This window comes from Heterodontus francisci, chromosome 1 (assembly GCF_036365525.1).
Source record: "Heterodontus francisci isolate sHetFra1 chromosome 1, sHetFra1.hap1, whole genome shotgun sequence".
In the NCBI taxonomy this organism is placed as follows: Eukaryota; Metazoa; Chordata; class Chondrichthyes; order Heterodontiformes; family Heterodontidae; genus Heterodontus; species Heterodontus francisci.
In genome coordinates this window covers 283,599,156-283,623,652 of record NC_090371.1, presented here as the reverse complement: position 1 = coordinate 283,623,652, position 24,497 = coordinate 283,599,156, and the positions used below count along the sequence as shown (strand labels likewise).

At 41.9% G+C, this 24,497-nt stretch overlaps 1 protein-coding gene across 3 annotated transcripts in view; it reads left to right on the top strand.

Moving 5' to 3' along the window:
• Positions 1-24,497, top strand: part of LOC137377254 (probetacellulin-like) — a 106,337-nt gene that overhangs the window by 20,966 nt on the left and 60,874 nt on the right. The window contains exon 2 of one of the 3 annotated variants that reach the window (XM_068046807.1): positions 1,659-1,774. The exons of 1 other annotated variant lie outside the window; for it this stretch is intronic. In XM_068046807.1, the coding sequence (XP_067902908.1) occupies positions 1,738-1,774 (37 nt within the window). In that variant the 5' untranslated portion in view covers positions 1,659-1,737. Of the gene's footprint in view, positions 1-1,658; positions 2,022-24,497 lie in introns of all 3 variants that reach the window. One more of the 3 variants, XM_068046815.1, reaches the window with a different exon arrangement.

Sequence of the window (24,497 nt, the reverse complement as noted above, 5' to 3'; positions counted from 1 at the left end):
TGTTGAGAAACTAATTTACAGTAATCCTTCGACGATCTGACCTGGAGCTAGATTTCTATGGAGAATGTTTTGGTAACCAGGCTAAAGTATTTTGCTGTCATGGCATTAAGCTTTAGATTTCCCTTGGACTTTTAAACATTATGGTTCTGTTGTGTTAGAGCTGATGAAGCCTGTGCATTAACTATTGGAACATACTGGGTAGCAGCAGGGATCTGGGATACCTGGAGATAGGCAGGATAAGCACTGCCAGCCTGCGTGGATTGAAGGTATGATTTTTGGATTAACAGCAGAATATATGTACATGATGTTTAATTCCACAGTACCATGAGGTAGATGCTATTCTGTCTCTAGGGCTCAGTAGCTTAGAAATTTGGGTGGCAACATATAGATGCACGGTGAGGGCAGGGCCCGAGTGTGTGAAACTACCTCTGCTCCTGAACAGTGAGGACTGAGGAGGCCCCAGACTTGAGCAACAGGCCTCATTTCCATGAGATGCGGCATATAACAGACAGCACACTGGCGAAGCACAATGGAAGATCAGGGAGATGAGGGAGGGGGAAGGGGAATGGGGGGTTTGCAGGTCGGGAGATAGCGGCAGCAATTAGTTGTGGAGGTCAGGGTGGGGATTGGTGTCCATTGAAGGAGGGGGCTATCTGCAGATGTTTGGGGGTGGGGGTGAGGAATCTAGCCCGTGATCTTTGAATATGGCTCCGTATTCAGCTGAATATATTTTAAAAACTTACTTTGTTGGTTGTGACATACAGGCCTGGTTTTCCTGAGTGCGGCCGCTGGGCAAACCAATCTTGCAGTGTTGGGGGTGGGTGTCTCAAACAGGTATTGGGGCCCTTTATTTGCATATTATTTGCATATACAAAGAGCCTGATCCCTGTTTCAGGCACTGGTACTGTATGTCAATTTATTGACTTTTACCAATATGGTGGGATGTGCATGAATGGCTGAATGATCGTGCCCTTCCTTCCCGACCGTGTTGGAGACCGAGGTGGGCATTTAGCACCCAATAAACAGGCGCTGCATGTTTGAATTTGGAAGCCACTGTTTCAGTTGCATCGTTGTGTTGGGAGAGCTAAATGCTTGGATATAAATCCAATATTAACATCCCACATGGCAGCTGCAATGACACTCACAGTAAATCATTGATGCAGCAAAACGGGGTCAGTACTGCAGACAGTTGCTGAGCTATTTGAGCCAATCTCCAAGCAGCTCTCAATGAAAAGCTTGCAAAAATTGCAGTGATCATTTGATCATTGTTACGGATGTGCTTGGCTGAGTTTTGGGAGATATTATTCTATCTGGCCTCAGTCAGATTAATGACATTAAAGGACACAATATGGACTGTCAGATCAGTGATTTGATTATGATCACACAACACTCTCGCCGTATCTCAGTATCTCACTGCCTGGCCCTCGAGATAGAATTGTCTTCCTTGACACACTCAAACCAATCGCTGCCCTAATGACCATCCATCAAACCATGCTGCTAATTCCCTCATCATCTACACACCAAAAATTCAATACCTTGCTTTTTTCCCCCTTCCTTCAGAGATACAAAGGAGGGTAAAAATACACAATTGACACATCTGCTTTCTGAAGATAAAGTTTTGGCAATTAATTCTATTTCTTGTAATGTTTGTTTCCCAGAAACCTGCAGCACAGAAACTTGACTGTTGTCGTGCCTTTTGCAGTCACAGGAGGCGTGTCTGGAGGTGACGTCTTTTGGATGAGACAAGAAACCAAGACCCTGTCTTCTCTCTTAGGTGGATGTAAAAGATCCTATGGCACTAGTTTGAAGGAGAGCAGGGGAGTTCTCCCTGGTGTCCCGGCCAATATTTATCCCTCAACCAACGGAGACCAAAAAACAGATTATCTGGTCGTTATCACATTTGCTGTGTGCAAATTGGCTGTCGTGTTTCCTACATTACAACAGTGACTAAAGCTCAAATAAAAAGTACTTCTGTAAAGAGCTTTGGGACATCCTGAGAATATGAAAGGTGCTATACAAATGTAAGTGTTTATTTCTTTCCATATCAGAAATTGGAGGCTTAAAAGGAAGAATTTGCATTTATTGAGTATATATATATATATCTATATATATATGTGTGCACAAATCATTGAAGTGGCTGGGCTAGTTGAGAAAGTGGTTAAAAAGTCAGATGGGATCCTGGTCTTTATAAATAGAGGTAGAGAAAACAAAAACAAGGAATGATGGTGAATCTTTATAAAACACTGGTTCGGCCTCAACTGGAATATTGCATCCAGCTCTGGGCATTGCACTTTAGGAAGGGCATGAAGGCATTGGAGAGGATGCAGAAAAGATTTATGATAATGGTTCCAGGAATGAGGGATTACAGTTATGTGGATAGATTGGAAAAGCTGGGGCTGTTCTCCTTAGAGAAGAGAAGGTTGAGAGGAGATTTGATCGAGGTGTTCAAAATCATGGGGGGTCTGGACAGAGCAGATAGAGAGAAAATGTTCCCATTGGTGCAAACGTCAAGAACCAGGGGAGGCTGATTTAAGGTGATTGGCAAAAGAACCAGTGCCAACATGAAAAACTTTTTTACGCAGAGATTGAAGCATTCAAAAGGGAATTAGACATTTATATGAAAACGAATAATGTGCAAGGCTATGGGGAGAAGGCAGGGGAATGGAACTGAGGGAGTTGCTCTTTCAAAGAGCCAGTGCAGACACAATGGGCCGAATGGCCTCCTTCTGCACTGTAACGATTCTGTGATTCTGAGTGTTAAGGATCTGGAGTGCTGTGCCTGAATATGTGGTGGAGGCAGATTCAATCGAGGTCTTCAAAAGTGAATTGGATAATTATTTGAAGAGAAAAAAGTTTCAGGGCTACGAGGAAAAGGCGGGGAGGTGAGACTAGCTGAGCTGCTCTCGCAGAGAGCCGGCATGGACACGACGGGCCGAATGGCCTCCTTTTGTGCTGTAACCATTCTATGATTCTGTGATTCTATTGTGCCTTTTACATCCTCAGGAAGTCCCAAAGTGCTTCACAGCCAATTACTGTTTGTGATCTGATTATGCATAGCACACAGTCATCCCTTCATTCATCCGTCTATTACTAAGCAGTTATAGCTGAAGAAAAATATATAATAATCCTCTGTTGCCATCTGCTGGTAGATCATCAAAGGAGAAAATGCTGCAAACACTCAGCAAGTCACTTGTTTTTTCAGCATTTTCTGTTCTTATTTCAGATTTCCAGCATATGCAGTATTTTGCCTTCGTTTAGTGTTTAATTCACTGCCACTTCTTTTCCAGGAATTCCCCACCTTGAAGAAGTTGTTCTCTTCTCTCCAATGGGATTTTTACTGTCTCTTTCACCCTGATTATTCCGGGTCCAGCAATGCCTCGATTCAAAAAAAATTCTCATCCTTGTTTTCAAATCCCTCCATAGCCTCGCCCCTTCCTAACTCTATAATCTCCTCCAGCCCCACAATCCTTCGATATCTCTGCACGTCTCTGATTCCGGCCTCTTGTGCATCCCTGATTTCCTTTGCATTGGCGGCCATGCCTTCAGCTATCTCAGCCTTAAACTCTGGAATTCCCTCCCTAAACCTCGCCACCTCTCTACCTCTCTTTCCTCCTATAAGTCGCTCCTTAAAACCTACCTCTTTGACCAAGCTTTTGGTCACCAGTTCCAATATTTCCTTACGTGGTTCAGTGACAAATTATGTTTGTTAATGGCTCCTGTGAAGCACCTTGGGACGTTTTACTATGCCAAAGGCACTATGTAAATGTCTCTGTTTATAAGGCACAATGCCTCCACACTTATAAAACAGATTTAGCAATGCAATTACAACAGGCAGCTGGAGAGTATTCCATCACACTCCTGACTTGTGCCTTTAGATGGTGGACAGGCTTTGGGGAGTCAGGAGGTGAGTTACTCGCTGCAGAATTCCCAGCCTCTGACCTGCTCTTGTAGTTACTGCATTTTTGCAGCTTCAAGAATACACCAAAATCAAAACTCTTGAAACTCTCGAAACTGACGGTATCACCTATTATATTGTGAGTTCTATAATTGAATCTCTTGTCAGGATGGGAACCTGTTACAGCCACAATTGTTAGATATGTATACCCTAATTGATGTACCATACTTTGTTGACTGCAGCAGAAGAATTAATCAGGCTTGCAGTGGTACGAGGATAAAGCGAATAATCCGTTACATGACGTTTATGAATGAATCGTGTAAAAAGAGTTGTTAATAAAGGAACTAGTTATCAAATAATAACTTCTTGTCTGTTGCTAAGGTAGGAATTTAAGTGCAATTTATTTCTGAGATGAAATTCACTCTAAAATGTGTGAGTAGCCTTCAGAAGGTGAATAGACAACGAGGGCGAGTAATATTAGGCTTGGTGAGGAGTTATTATGCTTCAGCACTCACAGTCAACCAAGACACAAAGGTGCTTTCAATCAGGAACCCAGCCAGACATGAGTACATTTTTAAATCAATTTTTATTATATATCTTCAATTTCTTTTCTTGTAATTGTTGCAATCACCTGGTTCATGGTTTGCATTAATTTTCTAGAGATAACTTTTAATTTGGGAGTTCAATTTTTTTTAATGCAAGACAAATGAAAACACCTGGTTTGAGAAGCTGGCAAACAAACCTAGGGTGGTTCCAAATCAAAGAGTGGCCCTGTTTATTTAGTAAGGTCTTATTCTTTTTCTTTTGGGCCTCCTTATCTCGAGAGACAATGGATACGCGCCTGGAGGTGGTCAGTGGTTTGTGAAGCAGCACCTGGAGTGGCTATAAAGGCCAATTCTGGAGTGACAGGCTCTTCCACAGGTGCTGCAGAGAAATTTGTTTGTCGGGGCTGTTGCACAGTTGGCTCTCCCCTTGCGCCTCTGTCTTTTTTCCTGCCAACTACTAAGTCTCTTCGACTCGCCACAATTTAGCCCTGTCTTTATGGCTGCCCGCCAGCTCTGGCGAATGCTGGCAACTGACTCCCACGACTTGTGATCAATGTCACACGATTTCATGTCGCGTTTGCAGACGTCTTTATAGCGGAGACATGGACGGCCGGTGGGTCTGATACCAGTGGCGAGCTCGCTGTACAATGTGTCTTTGGGGATCCTGCCATCTTCCATGCGGCTCACATGGCCAAGCCATCTCAAGCGCCGCTGACTCAGTAGTGTGTATAAGCTGGGGGTGTTGGCCGCTTCAAGGACTTCTGTGTTGGAGATATAGTCCTGCCACCTGATGCCAAGTATTCTCCGAAGGCAGCGAAGATGGAATGAATTGAGACGTCGCTCTTGGCTGGCATACGTTGTCCAGGCCTCGCTGCCGTAGAGCAAGGTACTGAGGACACAGGCCTGATACACTCGGACTTTTGTGTTCCGTGTCAGTGCGCCATTTTCCCACACTCTCTTGGCCAGTCTGGACATAGCAGTGGAAGCCTTACCCATGCGCTTGTTGATTTCTGCATCTAGAGACAGGTTACTGGTGATAGTTGAGCCTAGGTAGGTGAACTCTTGAACCACTTCCAGAGCGTGGTCGCCAATATTGATGGATGGAGCATTTCTGACGTCCTGCCCCATGATGTTCGTTTTCTTGAGGCCGATGGTTAGGCCAAATTCATTGCAGGCAGCCGCAAACCTGTCGATGAGACTCTGCAGACACTCTTCAGTGTGAGATGTTAAAGCAGCATCGTCAGCAAAGAGGAGTTCTCTGATGAGGACTTTCCGTACTTTGGACTTCGCTCTTAGACGGGCAAGGTTGAACAACCTGCCCCCTGATCTTGTGTGGAGGAAAATTCCTTCTTCAGAGGATTTGAACGCATGTGAAAGCAGCAGGGAGAAGAAAATCCCAAAAAGTGTGGGTGCGAGAACACAGCCCTGTTTCACACCACTCAGGATAGGAAAGGGCTCTGATGAGGAGCCACCATGTTGAATTGTGCCTTTCATATTGTCATGGAATGAGGTGATGATACTTAGTAGCTTTGGTGGACATCCGATCTTTTCTAGTAGTCTGAAGAGACCACGTCTGCTGACGAGGTCAAAGGCTTTGGTGAGATCAATGAAAGCAATGTAGAGGGGCATCTGTTGTTCACGGCATTTCTCCTGTCTCTGACGAAGGGACAACAGCATGTCAATGGTCGATCTCTCTGCACGAAAGCCACACTGTGCCTCAGGGTAGACGCGCTCGGCCAGCTTCTGGAGCCTGTTCAGAGCGACTCGAGCGAAGACTTTCCCCACTATGCTGAGCAGGGAGATTCCACGGTAGTTGTTGCAGTCACCGCGGTCACCTTTGTTTTTATAGAGGGTGATGATATTGGCATCGCGCATGTCCTGGGGTACTGCTCCCTCATCCCAGCACAGGCATAGCAGTTCATGTAGTGCTGAGAGTATAGCAGGCTTGGCACTCTTGATTATTTCAGGGGTAATGCTGTCCTTCCCAGGGGCTTTTCCGCTGGCTAGAGAATCAATGGCATCACTGAGTTCCGATTTGGTTGGCTGTATGTCCAGCTCATCCATGACTGGTAGAGGCTGGGCTGCATTGAAGGCAGTCTCAGTGACAGCATTCTCCCTGGAGTACAGTTCTAGGTAGTGCTCAACCCAGCGGTCCATCTGTTTGCGTTGGTCAGTGATTATGTCCCCCGATTTAGATTTGAGGGGGGCGATCTTCTTGATGGTGGGCCCAAGAGCTCTCTTCATGCCATCATACATTCCTCTGATGTTTCCGGTGTCTGAGGCCAGCTGAATATGACTGCATAGGTGTTGCCAGTAGTCGTTTGCGCAACGCCTAGCTGTTCTTTGTGCAGTACTTCTGGCTGCTTTAAGTGCTGCGGATGTTAAATCGCTGGGGGCTTTCTTGTAGTTCAACAGTGCAATGCGCTTAGCGGCTATGACAGGTTCCAGCTCTTCATTATGAGATTGAAACCAGTCTGCATTTCTCTTTGCACTTTTACCGTAGTTGGTCAAAGCTGACTCATAGATGGCGTCTCTGATGTGGGCCCACTTGGTCTCAGCATCCCCTGTGGGAGTGTTTTGAAGGGCTGTTACAAGTGAATTTAGAAATTTTTGTAACAGCTGTGGGTGAGAAATTCTGCTCGTGTTGATGCGCGGGTGGCCCTTCTGCTTGGAATGATGCAACTTCTTTGGTCTGAGTCTAACCTTGCTGCACACCTGGGAGTGGTCGGTGTCGCAGTCCGCACTGTGGAAGCTGCGTGTGATTTGAACACTGTTTAAGGAGGCTCGCCTTGTGACGATGAGGTCTAGCTGGTGCCAACGACGCGATCTTGGGTACCTCCATGAAACCTGTTGACAGGGTTTAGTGTGAAAGAACGAGTTGGTGATGCAGAGGTTATGATAGGTACACAACTCAAGCAGTCTCTGCCCGTTCTCATTCATCCTTCCAACGCCATAGCGCCCAAGGCAGGAGGGCCATGAGTCATGGCCCTCCTGCCTTGGGCGCTATGGCGTTGGAAGGAGTAAGGTCTTAATAGGAAGCATAAAGACCCTACACAATGGGAACCCCTGTTAACTTGTTGATGGAGACAGTATGTCTGCAGCTACCTCAGTCAGGGGTTTAAATTATTCATATGAATTCCCAGAACAAAGAGATTTTTTGTGGTGGAAGTAACAGTCAAACGAGGGTGTTCTGTTGAGATTTCGCATTTAAAGTATTCATCTTCATGTTCTGTTATGAGTTTAAGTTTAAAATATGTGTTTCCAAATTATTGTGTTGTTAGTAGTGTTTTGCTTTATTTAGTAAAGTTTTTTTGAAAAATGTGAAATCCTGTGATTAATTCTTTCAGTAATAACTGGGAACTCAACTTCCTCTTTTTTAATACTTAACAGTCCCTAACGGGATTGTAACATAATGGAACCTCATCAAAAATATTAAGAGCCTTGGTCAGACCCCATCTGGAGTAACTGCGTTCAGTGCAGGGCACCACACCTCAGGGGTGGGTGGGAAGTCCTGCTTCTCTTGGCCCCACCAGGAAAAGAATCACCTGATGGAACTCTTCCATCTTCAGACCAACTGCTGACCCACTTGTGCCCAGTGGGAAAGCCATGCAGCTTCCTCCAACCTCAGGCCAAGGTTAGAACTGTCTCAGGGTCGCATTAATGTATTAGAATCCCAATTCACGTAAATTCATGAGGCTCCTGTCTGCTTTAGGAGACTGCCTCTTCCTCTTGAAAAGCCCAGCAGCTTAATATCAGAAATGGTGGTGATCTGAGTGGGTAACTAGCTTAAAATAGACCCCAATTGCCATCGTGAAGTGAAGGTTGTGGGGTAATTAGCTCAGGGCGCACGATGGGCCAAGTGGCCTCTTTCTGTGCCTTATACTTTCTATGATTCTATATCGAATCCAACCTCCATTTTAGAGTTACACCTCAGATTGAATTTTTATGTAATACTTTGGCGTAAGAGTTTCTCTTCAGTACCAGGGTGAGTACCTGGATTTTACAACACTACAGTGCCATCAACTGGGAGGCGTGTGCAATTACAGCGTGACATGTTTACATGGCCAGTATCCAGTATAAATGACAGGAATTTATAATGTAGTGTTGGCGCAGAAGTATGATGAAAATATGACAACAGGAAGCAAGGTTTCAAAGACAGGAAGGGTGAGCAGATGTAAGAATTTTAATATGCTAGATAGACAGACAGATAGAGAGATGGATGATAGCTGATAGATAAGAGAGTAAAATAGTTATATAGGTAGAAAGATAGAATGAATAACAACTTGCTTATATATAGTGTCTTTAATGTAGTAAAACATCCAAAGACACTCCACAGGAGTGTTATCAGACAAATATGTAGACTGATAGATAGAGGGAAAGTATCTTTACAGCATTTTACAGATAAAGATGGAGAATTTGGCTGCACTCAATCAAACTTTAAGACTGCGTTTAAAGTGCATGTTAAACTATAGACAAGTAACAATGTAAATATGTCAAATTTCCATGTGCTAAAAACCAAGATCTTTGTTAACATTGAAGTGTGTGGAATTAAACTGTAAGATTAGACAGCTGAGGTTCTGTGCCATTTTCTAATGCTGTACTGCACTACACTAGGGATATGTTCAACCCTTATTTGGAAAAGTTTTTATGGTCTTTCGCTGATAACCCATCACACCAATGTGATTACATTGTAAGGTAAATGACCTGATCTGCGGTCAGCCTCTGTTTGTTTTCTTTCCTATTTTCCATATAGTTCCATCTCCCTGAATCTCCAGTGTTCTTTACTGTAGTAAGTGCGTATATATAATTGCATGCCAAAGAAAAACTGCTACATAAAGATTCAACACTATTTATGGTGACCAAAGTCAAGCTTGGCTACCCGACCCGAACCCGACTAGACCCGAAGACATGTCGGGTTTGGGTCAGGTCGGGTCTCTCTTCCGAGTCCAGCATTCGGGCTTGGGTCGGGTTGGGCTGGACGTGGACAGTGCTGCCTTGCTCCAGGAAGTAATCTTCAATTGAACATTCAGGTCAAGAGGGGAAATGTGCAGTCCGGACTATGCACTCTGCAGTGAGCGTGTGAGTGTCTCTATGACGTCATCGCGCTCATGCTGTAGCTTCCATGCATCCAAAAGTGATCCTACACTACAGTGCACTATGGATGCTCGTGTGTGAAAGTTGGGGTTGGGGGTGGTGGGGGAGGTGGGGTGCGTGCCGTTGGTTCCTGGTGACGGGATCATGCTCAGATTCCCAACTCCATCTGAACGATTCTGCAGGAGTAGCCTGCTGCCGGAACGGATGAACAGGATCACAACATTTGGACAAGGTAGAGCACAATAACCTGTTTGATTTCATTAACTTTATTACGGTAGTCGGGTCGGACGCGGAAAAAAATTAAAGGACTCGGGCCCAAGTTGGGTTCGGGTTGGATGTGGTTGGGTTGGGCCAGGGTCAGGTTTCAATTTTATACCTGAGCAGGCCTTTAGACTAAAATCCTTAAATGCATAGTTGTGTTGTCAGGTACATCCTCAGATAGAAGACCTGAATCCTTCAGACTGTGTATAGGGCGACATTATGTTTGTAATAAAATGTCCCAAAGCATTTCACAGGACTGTTATCAGAAAAAAGTTGACACCGAGCCATATAAAGGGATATTAGGTCAGGTGGTCAAAAGCTTGGTCAAAGATGAAGGTTTTAAGGAGCATCTTAAAGGAGGAGAGAGAGGCGGAGAGGTTTAGGGAGGGAATTCCAGAGTTTTGGGCCCAGACAGCTGAAGGCACGGCCGCCTATGATGGAGTGATGAAAATCAGGGATGTGCAGGAGATGAGATTTAGAGCAATGAGGAGCTCGCGGGGGTTGTCGAGCTGGAGGAGGTTACAGAGATAGAGAAGGGCGGAAGATCCATGGAAATCCTGGAGGAATGCCATTAGCACCAAAGTTACAGAGGCTATGTGGGAGAAGCTGCTGGGAAGTTCCCCTCCAATGATGCATTTAGGATCTTGAAAGCATTGAAAGGAATCACAGATGATGAAAGTGATTGCTTTCAGTCAAGTGCTTTAAATCACAGTGTTTGAAGGTATGAGTTGCTAGCACTGGATGAACCTTTGGTAGTTAATTAACACAGATTTCTGGTACAGCACGAAATGCCTGGATTACTTTGGTGGGAGAGCTAATGGAGAAAAATGTTATTAGCCTAGCAACACTAACTTGGCACTTTGAAGACTGTGCTATTCACTATTTAATAAGAAAGAGTTTCTATAACATCTCGAACATGTATCTACTTCAGTAACCTTGCTGGAGATGAGGTAAATTCATGAAAACCATAATCTGTCATAAGTACTTCTACCTTTGATAATTACGGTTCCAAATCACATTACTTTACTGGATTTCACCATTAGTAGCCAGGTATAAAAAAAATCAAAAGGGCTAGTGTAATGTTAGCGGGTGAAATTAGACTATGCCTGCAGTGCGAAACGGGCTCCGAGCAAATCATCAGTTGATTTCTCACCGCGCCCAATCACCTTTCCACTGAAATTCACAGAACAATATTTCAAATTCTTTTTGAAGACTCGTTTCTTAGTCTCACTGTCGCTTTTACGTGGTTTGAAATTAAAAATCTTGACAATATTTTCCAAGTTAATGGAAAATAAAAACTAGGGCAGTGTAAAATCAGCTGCTGATTCGCTACAAGCCTGTTTAGCACTGCTGGCGTTGATCAATTTCACCCCCAGAGTCTTTATAACAAGAGGAAAAGAATTATAGAGGAGGAAGATTTGCTACAGCTATACAAAGCCCTGGTTAGACCACAACTGGAGTAACTGTGTACAGTTCTAGGCACTGTACCTTCGAATGGCTGTATTGGCCTTGGGAGGAGAGCAGCACAGATTCACCAGAATGTTACCAGGGCTCCAGAGTGAGATTAAGAAGCAAAATTACATAAACTAGGTTTGTATTCCCTGGAATTTAGGAGATTAAGGGATAATTTGATTGCGGTTTCCAGGATTTTGAAAAGAATTGATAGGCTAGATAGATTGAAACTTTTTGCACTGGTGGGGGACACTAGAACAAGGGGACATAATCTTAAAATCAGAGCTAGGATATTCAGGAGAGAAGTTAGGAAACAGTTCTCCATGTAATGATGGTAAAAGTGTAGAACTCTCTCTATCTTGTATATGGTACACACTGCTGCTACTGTGCGCCTGTGGCGGAAGGTGTGAATGTTTGAGGTGGTGGATGGGGTGCCGATCAAGCGGGCTGTTTTATTCAGAATAGTGCCAAGCTTCTTGAGTGTTGTTGGAGCTGCACTCATCCAGGCAAGTGAAGAGTATTGCATCACACTCCTGACTTGTGCCTTGTAGATGGTGGAGGGGATTTGTGGAACCCAAAAGTTCCAATTCCATCTGACAATCGAGGGGTAGGAGAGAAACATAGAAAAACATAGAAAATAGGAGCAGGTGTAGGCCATTCGGCCCTTCGAGCCTGCTCCGCCATTCATTATGATCATCGCTGATCATCCAACTCAGTAACCTGTTCCCGCTTTCACCCCATATCCTATAGAAACATAGAAAATAGGAGCAGGAGTAGGCCATTAGAGAAAGTTCTGTCATTAAAAACAATGACTCTAACTGGTAGTCTATGGCCTGGTCTGGGAGTGCCTATTCAGCAGGGACCTGGATCATTCCCATGCCATGTTCTTGTGCATCCCTGACCTGCTGCACTCAGCAAGCAGCCAAACTAGGACATGGGACAGCTGGCATGGAATGCCTTAAAGGCCTGCTACCCGACCCGAACCTGATAGGACCCGACAACATGCATCGGGTTCGGGTTAAGTCGGGCCCCTCTTCCGGGTCTGGCTTTCAGGCTCGGGTCGGGTCGGGCCAGACACGCACGGTAGCTGCTCTGGCGGTAAGTATTAAAAATAAAAAACTTACCTGAGCTGGGAGTCTGGGACGAAACTGAGTCTGTGCACTGAGCGAGTGATGTCACTGTGACATCATCATGCACACGCTGCAGCTTCATGGAGGTTCCAAGTCGGAAGGTAGGTCAAGGGATAGTTGGGTCGGGCTCGGGTCGGGTCGGGTGGGGCCGGGCTTGGGTCGGGTTAGGCGTGGGGCAAAATTGGAGGGACTCGGGCCGGGTCGGGCTCGGGTCTGCTGTGGATCGGTTGGGCTCGGGTTGGGTTCTTTTTCCCCAACCTGAGCAGGCCTTTAGAACACCTCTTCCCACCTCATTCCATCGCTCCACCATTGGTGGCCGTGCCTTCAGCTGCCTGGGCCCCAAGCTCTGGAATTCCCTCCATAAACCTCTCCACCTCTTTACCTCTCTCCCCTCCTTTAAGATGCTCCTTAAAACCTACTTATTTGACCAAGCTTTCGATCACCTGTCCTAATAGATCATTATGTGGTTCGGGGTCAATTTTTTTTCTCTAATAAAGGTCCAGTGAAGTGCCATGGTGTATTTTACTACATTAAAGGTGCTATATAAATGCAAGTTGTGTTTGTTAGTGTTCTATTCCAGATATCCAGGTGGTGAAGGATAGAACTGGAACCTAATCTTTACACTCTTTTAAGCTTTTAACAGAGACATACATTATAAACATACAGCTCCAAACCCAACAACCACAGTTTCACTCTGCTCTTATATATTGGAACACAAGTGAATCCCCAGTTAACACCACCACCTGAATACAATTAAAAACCCAACTGATATACATTTAACAGTTAGATAATGTCAGGAAAAAAATCTGTGGCTACTCTAGGCACAAGCCAAGCTCTGCCTTCCCCAGGAACACTTCAAAAATCATGGAGCAGCATTAAAGTGGCCCAGACCCAGTTTTTTATGAGCTTTGTATTTGGGGAACAAAACCTTTCTCCAATGGGAGAGAAGTGAAAGTTGGAAAGGAGAAGCACCTGCATTTCTATAGCACCTTTCAGGACTTCAGGATGTCGCAAAGCACTTTACAGCCAATGAAATACTTTTGAAGTGTAGTCACTGTGGTAATGTAGGAAATGCAGCAGCTAATTTGTGCACAGCAAGCTCCCACAAACAGCAATGCGATAATCACCAGATAATCTGTTTTCGGTGAAGTTGGTTGAGGAAGTAATATTAACCCAGGACACCAGGGAGAATTGCCCTAACTGCTTTTGGGGACAAGTTAAATAATAGAATATTAGAGGAGATAACTGGTCAAATTTGTATCTTAATTAAACGGGACAACAGAAAACAGATGGAGAGAATCAAAGTAAAATGTGATAAAAGTTGGTGGGGTATTTTCCTTACACGCTTGTGCAGCCAGTAACTTTCAAACGATCTACTTAGTTTACTTAGCTGTGCAGAACAGCTTACATTGCCAATAATTTGGATGATTGAGTGTCTTGTGGGAGTGTCAAGGTGAATGTGACCTTAACACAGAACATACAAATGATCAAGTGGTTTTAGGTTTATTTCAGAGTAATTAATGACTTGTCCCAGTTAGGACACTATACAGGTTTATTTTCCCCAGTTAACAAGAGTTGTCGATATACAGTTTCCATCAATGACATTATGTACGCAGTCACCTATTTCATAGCAACATAGGAGCAGCTTCAGAGCTGGCAGGTCGACAGTCGTCTTGATCTTGTCACTTCAGTTACAGAAGAAATGCCGCAAACAGTGCAGACCACTCTACATCGCCTTCATAGACCTCACCAAGGCCTGCAACCTCATCAGCAGAGACGGACTCTTCAAACTGTTATGGAAAATAGGCAGCACTCCTGGACTTTTGGGCATCATCTCTTCTTTCCACGAGGATGTGCGCAGTTCCGTCAATTACAATGGAGAAACATCAGATGCTTTCAAGATCAGCAGTGGAGTAAAGCAGGGCTGTGTCCTGGCACCAACTCTCTTCGGTATATTCTTCTCCATGCTGCTATTGTACACTTTTGGCGACTCAAATGCTGATGGCAAGCTGTTCAACTTGGCAAGACTGCACACCAAGCACAAAGTGCATAAAGTCCAAGTCCATGAGTTGCTGTTTGCTGATGACGCTGTGCTGACATCCCATAATGAAGTTCACTTGCAGCAGCTTGTTGATCGGTTCTCCCGGGTCTGCAAGGTGTTTGCACTGACTATCAGCATCAGGAAGACCAACGTTATGGACCAGGACGTAGAGACTACACCTTCTATAAACATCGACAACCTCACTTTGGAGGTCATCGACAGCTTCATATATCTTGGATCAACAATCACCAACAATCTGTCCCTTGATGCCGAAATCAGCACCAGAATTGCCAAGGCTGCAGCTGTCATGTCAAAGTTGAGAAGATGGGTGTGTATTAACAACGATGAGTGTATATTAACAGTGATGAGTGTGTATTAACAGCGATGAGTGTGTATTAGCAGTGATGAGTGTGTATTAACAGCAATGAATGTGTATTAACAGTGATGAGTGTATATTAACAGTGATGAGTGTGTATTAACAGCGATGAGTGTGTATTAACAGCGATGAGTGTGTATTAGCAGTGATGAGTGTGTATTAACAGTGATGAGTGTATATTAACAGTGATGAGTGTGTATTAACAGCGATGAGTGTGTATTAGCAGTGATGAGTGTGTATTAACAGTGATGAGTGTATATTAACAGTGATGAGTGTGTATTAACAGCGATGAGTGTGTATTAGCAGTGATGAGTGTGTATTAACAGCGATGAGTGTGTATTAGCAGTGATGAGTGTGTATTAACAGCGATGAGTGTATATTAACAGTGATGAGTGTGTATTAACAGCGATGAGTGTGTATTAGCAGTGATGAGTGTGCATCAGCAGCGATGAGTGTGTATCAGCAGCGATGAGTGTGTATTAACAGTGATGAGTGTGTATTAACAGCGATGAGTGTATATTAACAGTGATGAGTGTGTATTAACAGCGATGAGTGTGTATTAGCAGTGATGAGTGTGCATCAGCAGCGATGAGTGTGTATCAGCAGCGATGAGTGTGTATTAACAGTGATGAGTGTGCATTAACAGCGATGAGTGTGTATTAGCAGTGATGAGTGGGCATCAGCAGCGATGAGTGTATATCAGCAGCGATGAGTGTGTATTAACAGTGATGAGTGTGTATTAACAGCGATGAGTGTATATTAACAGTGATGAGTGTGTATCAGCAGCGATGAGTGTGTATTAACAGTGATGGGTGTGTATTAACAGCGATGGGTGTGTATCAGCAGCGATGAGTGTGCATCAGCAGCAATGAGTGTGTATTAACAGTGATGGGTGTGTATTAACAACAGTGAGTGTGTATTAACAACGATGAGTGTGTATTAACAGTGATGAGTGTGTATTAACAGCGATGGGTGTGTATTAACAACAGTGAGTGTGTATTAACAACGATGAGTGTGTATTAACAGTGATGAGTGTGTATTAACAACAGTGAGTGTGTATTAACAACGATGAGTGTGTATTAACAGTGATGAGTGTGTATTAACAGCGATGGGTGTGTATTAACAACAGTGAGTGTGTATTAACAACGATGAGTGTGTATTAACAGTGATGAGTGTGTATTAACAGCGATGGGTGTGTATCAGCAGCGATGAGTGTGTATTAACAGCGATGAGTGTGTATTAACAACGATGAGTGTGTATCAGCAGCGATGAGTGTGTATTAGCAGTGATGGGTGTGTATTAACAGCGATGAGTGTGTATTAACAGCGATGAATGTGTATTAACAGCGATGAGTGTGTATTTACAGTGATGAGTGTGTATTAACAGCGATGGGTGTGTATTTACAGTGATGGTGTGTATTAACAGCGATGAGTGTGTATTTACAGTGATGAATGTGTATTAACAGCGATGGGTGTGTATTTACAGTGATGAGTGTGTATTAACAGCAATGAATGTGTATTAACAGCGATGAGTGTGTATTTACAGTGATGAATGTGTATTAACAGCAATGAATGTGTATTAATAGCGATGGGTGTGTATTTACAGTGATGAGTGTGTATTTACAGTGATGAGTGTGTATTAACAGCAATGAATGTGTATTAACAGCGATGAGTGTGTATTTACAGTGATGAATGTGTATTAACAGCAATGAATGTGTATTAACAGCGATGGGTGTGTATTTACAGTGATGAGTGTGTATTTACAGTGATGAGTGTGTATTAACAGCAATGAATGTGTATTAACAGCGATGAGTGTGTATTTACAGTGATGAATGTGTATTAACAGCAATGAATGTGTATTAACAGCGATGGGTGTGTATTTACAGTGATGAGTGTGTATTAACAGCGATGGGTGTGTATTTACAGTGATGAGTGTGTATTAACAGCAATGAATGTGTATTTACAGTGATGAGTGTGTATTTACAGTGATGAATGTGTATTAACAGCGATGGGTGTGTATTTACAGTGATGAGTGTGTATTAACAGCAATGAATGTGTATTAACAGCGATGGGTGTGTATTTACAGTGATGAGTGTGTATTAACAGCAATGAATGTGTATTAACAGCGATGAGTGTGTATTTACAGTGATGAGTGTGTATTAACAGTGATGAGTGTGTATTAACAGCGATGAGTGTGTATTTACAGTGATGAATGTGTATTAACAGCGATGGGTGTGTATTAACAGCGATGGGTGTGTATTTACAGTGATGAGTGTGTATTAACAGCAATGAATGTGTATTAACAGCGATGAGTGTGTATTTACAGTGATGAGTGTGTATTAACAGTGATGAGTGTGTATTAACAGCGATGAGTGTGTATTTACAGTGATGAATGTGTATTAACAGCGATGGGTGTGTATTTACAGTGATGTGTGTGTATTAACAGCGATGAGTGTGTATTAACAGCGATGAATGTGTATTAACAGTGATGAGTGTGTATTAACAGCGATGAATGTGTATTTACAGTGATGAGTGTGTATTAACAGCGATGAATGTGTATTTACAGTGATGAGTGTGTATTAACAGCGATGAGTGTGTATTAACAGCGATGAGTGTGTATTTACAGTGATGAGTGTGTATTAACAGCGATGAGTGTGTATTTACAGTGATGAGTGTGTATTAACAGCAATGAATGTGTATTAACAGCGATGAGTGTGTATTTACAGTGATGAGTGTGTATTAACAGTGATGAGTGTGTATTAACAGCGATGAGTGTGTATTTACAGTGATGAATGTGTATTAACAGCGATGGGTGTGTATTTACAGTGATGTGTGTGTATTAACAGCGATGAGTGTGTATTAACAGCGATGAGTGTGTATTAACAGTGATGAATGTGAATTTACAGTGATGAGTGTGTATTAACAGCGATGAATGTGTATTTACAGTGATGAGTGTGTATTAACACCGATGAGTGTGTATTAACAGCGATGAGTGTGTATTTACAGTGATGAGTGTGTATTAACAGCAATGAATGTGTATTAACAGCGATGAGTGTGTATTTACAGTGATGAGTGTGTATTAACAGTGATGAGTGTGTATTAACAGCGATGAGTGTGTATTTACAGTGATGAATGTGTATTAACAGCGATGGGTGTGTATTTACAGTGATGTGTGTGTATTAACAGCGATGAGTGTGTATTAACAGCGATGAATGTGTATTAACAGCGATGAATGTGTATTTACAGTGATGAGTGTGTATTAACAGCGATGAGTGTGTATTAACAGCGATGAATGTGTATTTACAGTGATGAGTGTGTATTAACAGCGATGAGTGTGTATTAACAGCGATGAGTGTGTATTTACAGTGATGAGTGTGTATTAACAGCAATGAATGTGTATTAACAGCAATGAGTGTGTATTAACAGCAATGAATGTGCATTAACAGCGATGAGTGTGCATTAACAGCGATGGGTGTGTATTAACAGCGATGAGTGTGTATTAACAGCGATGAGTGTGTATTAACAGCAATGAATGTGTATTAACAGCGATGAGTGTGTATTAACAGCGATGGGTGTGTATTTACAGCGATGGGTGTGTATTAACAGCGATGAATGTGTATTAACAGCGATGGGTGTGTATTTACAGTGATGAGTGTGTATTAACAGCGATGGGTGTGTATTAACAACAGTGAGTGTGTATTAACAACGATGAGTGTGTATTAACAGTGATGAGTGTGTATTAACAGCGATGGGTGTGTATCAGCAGCGATGAGTGTGTATTAACAGCGATGAGTGTGTATTAACAACGATGAGTGTGCATCAGCAGCGATGAGTGTGTATTAGCAGTGATGGGAGTGTATTAACAGCGATGAGTGTGTATTAACAGCGATGAATGTGTATTAACAGCGATGAGTGTGTATTTACAGTGATGAGTGTGTATTAACAGCGATGGGTGTGTATTTACAGTGATGGTGTGTATTAACAGCGATGAGTGTGTATTTACAGTGATGAATGTGTATTAACAGCGATGGGTGTGTATTTACAGTGATGAGTGTGTATTAACAGCAATGAATGTGTATTAACAGCGAAGAGTGTGTATTTACAGTGATGAATGTGTATTAACAGCGATGGGTGTGTATTTACAGTGATGAGTGTGTATTAACAGCAATGAATGTGTATTAACAGCGATGAGTGTGTATTTACAGTGATGAGTGTGTATTTACAGTGATGAATGTGTATTAACAGCGATGGGTGTGTATTTACAGTGATGAGTGTGTATTAACAGCGATGGGTGTGTATTTACAGTGATGAATGTGTATTAACAGCAATGAATGTGTATTTACAGTGATGAGTGTGTATTTACAGTGATGAGTGTGTATTTACAGTGATGAATGTGTATTAACAGCGATGGGTGTGTATTTACAGTGATGAGTGTGTATTAACAGCGATGGGTGTGTATTTACAGTGATGAGTGTGTATTAACAGCAATGAATGTGTATTTACAGTGATGAGTGTGTATTAACAGCAATGAATGTGTATTAACAGCGATGGGTGTGTATTTACAGTGATGAGTGTGTATTAACAGCGATGGGTGTGTATTTACAGTGATGAGTGTGTATTAACAGCAATGAATGTGTATTTACAGTGATGAGTGTGTATTTACAGTGATGAATGTGTATTAACAGCGATGGGTGTGTATTTACAGTGATGAGTGTGTATTAACAGCAATGAATGTGTATTAACAGCGATGGGTGTGTATTTACAGTGATGAGTGTGTATTAACAGCAATGAATGTGTATTAACAGCGATGAGTGTGTATTTACAGTGATGAGTGTGTATTAACAGTGATGAGTGTGTATTAACAGCGATGAGTGTGTATTTACAGTGATGAATGTGTATTAACAGCGATGGGTGTGTATTTACAGTGATGAGTGTGTATTAACAGCAATGAATGTGTATTAACAGCGATGAGTGTGTATTTACAGTGATGAGTGTGTATTAACAGTGATGAGTGTGTATTAACAGCGATGAGTGTGTATTTACAGTGATGAATGTGTATTAACAGCGATGGGTGTGTATTTACAGTGATGTGTGTGTATTAACAGCGATGAGTGTGTATTAACAGCGATGAATGTGTATTAACAGTGATGAGTGTGTATTAACAGCGATGAATGTGTATTTACAGTGATGAGGGTGTATTAACAGCGATGAATGTGTATTTACAGTGATGAGTGTGTATTAACAGCGATGAGTGTGTATTTACAGTGATGAGTGTGTATTAACAGCGATGAGTGTGTATTTACAGTGATGAGTGTGTATTAACAGCAATGAGTGTGTATTAACAGCGATGAGTGTGTATTTACAGTGATGAGTGTGTATTAACAGTGATGAGTGTGTATTAACAGCGATGAGTGTGTATTTACAGTGATGAATGTGTATTAACAGCTATGGGTGTGTATTTACAGTGATGTGTGTGTATTAACAGCGATGAGTGTGTATTAACAGCGATGAGTGTGTATTAACAGTGATGAATGTGTATTTACAGTGATGAGTGTGTATTAACAGCGATGAATGTGTATTTACAGTGATGAGTGTGTATTAACAGCGATGAGTGTGTATTAACAGCGATGAGTGTGTATTTACAGTGATGAGTGTGTATTAACAGCAATGAATGTGTATTAACAGCAATGAATGTGTATTAACAGCGATGAGTGTGTATTTACAGCGATGAGTGTGTATTAACAGTGATGAGTGTGTATTAACAGCGATGAATGTGTATTAACAGCGATGAGTGTGTATTTACAGTGATGGGTGTGTATTAACTGCGATGAGTGTGTATTTACAGTGATGAGTGTGTATTAACAGCGATGAGTGTGTATTAACAGCGATGAATGTGTATTAACAGCGATGAATGTGTATTTACAGTGATGAGTGTGTATTAACAGCGATGAATGTGTATTTACAGTGATGAGTGTGTATTAACAGCGATGAGTGTGTATTAACAGCGATGAGTGTGTATTTACAGTGATGAGTGTGTATTAACAGCAATGAATGTGTATTAACAGCAATGAGTGTGTATTAACAGCAATGAATGTGCATTAACAGCGATGAGTGTGTATTAACAGCGATGGGTGTGTATTAACAGCGTTGGGTGTGTATCAGCAGCGATGAGTGTGTATTAACAGCGATGAGTGTGTATTAACAACGATGAGTGTGCATCAGCAGCGATGAGTGTGTATTAGCAGTGATGGGTGTGTATTAACAGCGATGAGTGTGTATTAACAGCGATGAATGTGTATTAACAGCGATGAGTGTGTATTTACAGTGATGAGTGTGTATTAACAGCGATGGGTGTGTATTTACAGTGATGGTGTGTATTAACAGCGATGAGTGTGTATTAACAGCAATGAATGTGTATTAACAGCGATGAGTGTGTATTTACAGTGATGAATGTGTATTAACAGCGATGGGTGTGTATTTACAGTGATGAGTGTGTATTAACAGCAATGAATGTGTATTAACAGCGATGAGTGTGTATTTACAGTGATGAATGTGTATTAACAGCAATGAATGTGTATTTACAGTGATGAGTGTGTATTTACAGTGATGAGTGTGTATTTACAGTGATGAATGTGTATTAACAGCGATGGGTGTGTATTTACAGTGATGAGTGTGTATTAACAGCGATGGGTGTGTATTTACTGTGATGAGTGTGTATTAACAGCAATGAATGTGTATTTACAGTGATGAGTGTGTATTAACAGCAATGAATGTGTATTAACAGCGATGGGTGTGTATTTACAGTGATGAGTGTGTATTAACAGCGATGGGTGTGTATTTACAGTGATGAGTGTGTATTAACAGCAATGAATGTGTATTTACAGTGATGAGTGTGTATTTACAGTGATGAATGTGTATTAACAGCGATGGGTGTGTATTTACAGCGATGGGTGTGTATTAACAGCGATGGGTGTGTATTTACAGTGATGAGTGTTTATTAACAGCGATGAGTGTGTATTAACAGCGATGGGTGTGTATTCACAGCGATGAGTGTGTATTAACAGCGATGAGTGTGTATTAACAGCGATGAGTGTGTATTTACAGTGATGAGTGTGTATTAACAGCGATGAGTGTGTATTTACAGTGATGAGTGTGTATTAACAGCGATGAATGTGTATTAACAGCGATGAGTGTGTATTTACAGTGATGGGTGTGTATTAACTGCGATGAGTGTGTATTAACAGCGATGAGTGTGTATTTACAGTGATGAGTGTGTATTAACAGCGATGAGTGTGTATTTACAGTGATGAGTGTGTATTAACAGCGATGAATGTGTATTTACAGTGATGAGTGTGTATTAACAGCGATGAATGTGTATTAACAGCGATGAGTGTGTATTAACAGCGATGAGTGTGTATTTACAGTGATGAGTGTGTATTTACAGTGATGAGTGTGTATTAACAGCGATGTGTGTGTATTTACAGTGATGAGTGTGTATTAACAGCGATGAATGTGTATTAACAGCGATGAGTGTGTATTAACAGCGATGAGTGTGTATTTACAGTGATGAGTGTGTATTAACAGCGATGAGTGTGTATTTACAGTGATGAGTGTGTATTAACAGCGATGAATGTGTATTAACAGCGATGAGTGTGTATTTACAGTGATGGGTGTGTATTAACTGCGATGAGTGTGTATTAACAGCGATGGGTGTGTATTAACAGCGATGAGTGTGTATTTACAGTGATGAGTGTGTATTAACAGCGATGAATGTGTAATAACAGCGAAGAGTGTGTATTTACAGTGATGAGTGTGTATTAACAGCGATGAATGTGTATTAACAGCGATGAGTGTGTATTAACAGCGATGAATGTGTATTTACAGCGATGGGTGTGTATTAACAGCGATGAGTGTGTATTAACAGCGATGAATGTGTATTAACAGCGATGAGTGTGTATTAACAGCGATGGGTGTGTATTTACAGTGATGAGTGTGTAGTAACAGCGATGAGTGTGTATTAACAGCGATGAGTGTGTATTTACAGTGATGAGTGTGTATTAACAGCAATGAATGTGTATTAACAGCAATGAGTGTGTATTAACAGCAATGAATGTGCATTAACAGCGATGAGTGTGTATTAACAGCGATGGGTGTGTATTAACAGCGATGGGTGTGTATCAGCAGCGATGAGTGTGTATTAACAGCGATGAGTGTGTATTAACAACGATGAGTGTGCATCAGCAGCGATGAGTGTGTATTAGCAGTGATGGGTGTGTATTAACAGCGATGAGTGTGTATTAACAGCGATGAATGTGTATTAACAGCGATGAGTGTGTATTTACAGTGATGAGTGTGTATTAACAGCGATGGGTGTGTATTTACAGTGATGGTGTGTATTAACAGCGATGAGTGTGTATTAACAGCAATGAATGTGTATTAACAGCGATGAGTGTGTATTTACAGTGATGAATGTGTATTAACAGCGATGGGTGTGTATTTACAGTGATGAGTGTGTATTAACAGCAATGAATGTGTATTAACAGCGATGAGTGTGTATTTACAGTGATGAATGTGTATTAACAGCAATGAATGTGTATTTACAGTGATGAGTGTGTATTTACAGTGATGAGTGTGTATTTACAGTGATGAATGTGTATTAACAGCGATGGGTGTGTATTTACAGTGATGAGTGTGTATTAACAGCGATGGGTGTGTATTTACTGTGATGAGTGTGTATTAACAGCAATGAATGTGTATTTACAGTGATGAGTGTGTATTAACAGCAATGAATGTGTATTAACAGCGATGGGTGTGTATTTACAGTGATGAGTGTGTATTAACAGCGATGGGTGTGTATTTACAGTGATGAGTGTGTATTAACAGCAATGAATGTGTATTTACAGTGATGAGTGTGTATTTACAGTGATGAATGTGTATTAACAGCGATGGGTGTGTATTTACAGCGATGGGTGTGTATTAACAGCGATGGGTGTGTATTTACAGTGATGAGTGTTTATTAACAGCGATGAGTGTGTATTAACAGCGATGGGTGTGTATTCACAGCGATGAGTGTGTATTAACAGCGATGAGTGTGTATTAACAGCGATGAGTGTGTATTTACAGTGATGAGTGTGTATTAACAGCGATGAGTGTGTATTTACAGTGATGAGTGTGTATTAACAGCGATGAATGTGTATTAACAGCGATGAGTGTGTATTTACAGTGATGGGTGTGTATTAACTGCGATGAGTGTGTATTAACAGCGATGAGTGTGTATTTACAGTGATGAGTGTGTATTAACAGCGATGAGTGTGTATTTACAGTGATGAGTGTGTATTAACAGCGATGAATGTGTATTTACAGTGATGAGTGTGTATTAACAGCGATGAATGTGTATTAACAGCGATGAGTGTGTATTAACAGCGATGAGTGTGTATTTACAGTGATGAGTGTGTATTTACAGTGATGAGTGTGTATTAACAGCGATGTGTGTGTATTTACAGTGATGAGTGTGTATTAACAGCGATGAATGTGTATTAACAGCGATGAGTGTGTATTAACAGCGATGAGTGTGTATTTACAGTGATGAGTGTGTATTAACAGCGATGAGTGTGTATTTACAGTGATGAGTGTGTATTAACAGCGATGAATGTGTATTAACAGCGATGAGTGTGTATTTACAGTGATGGGTGTGTATTAACTGC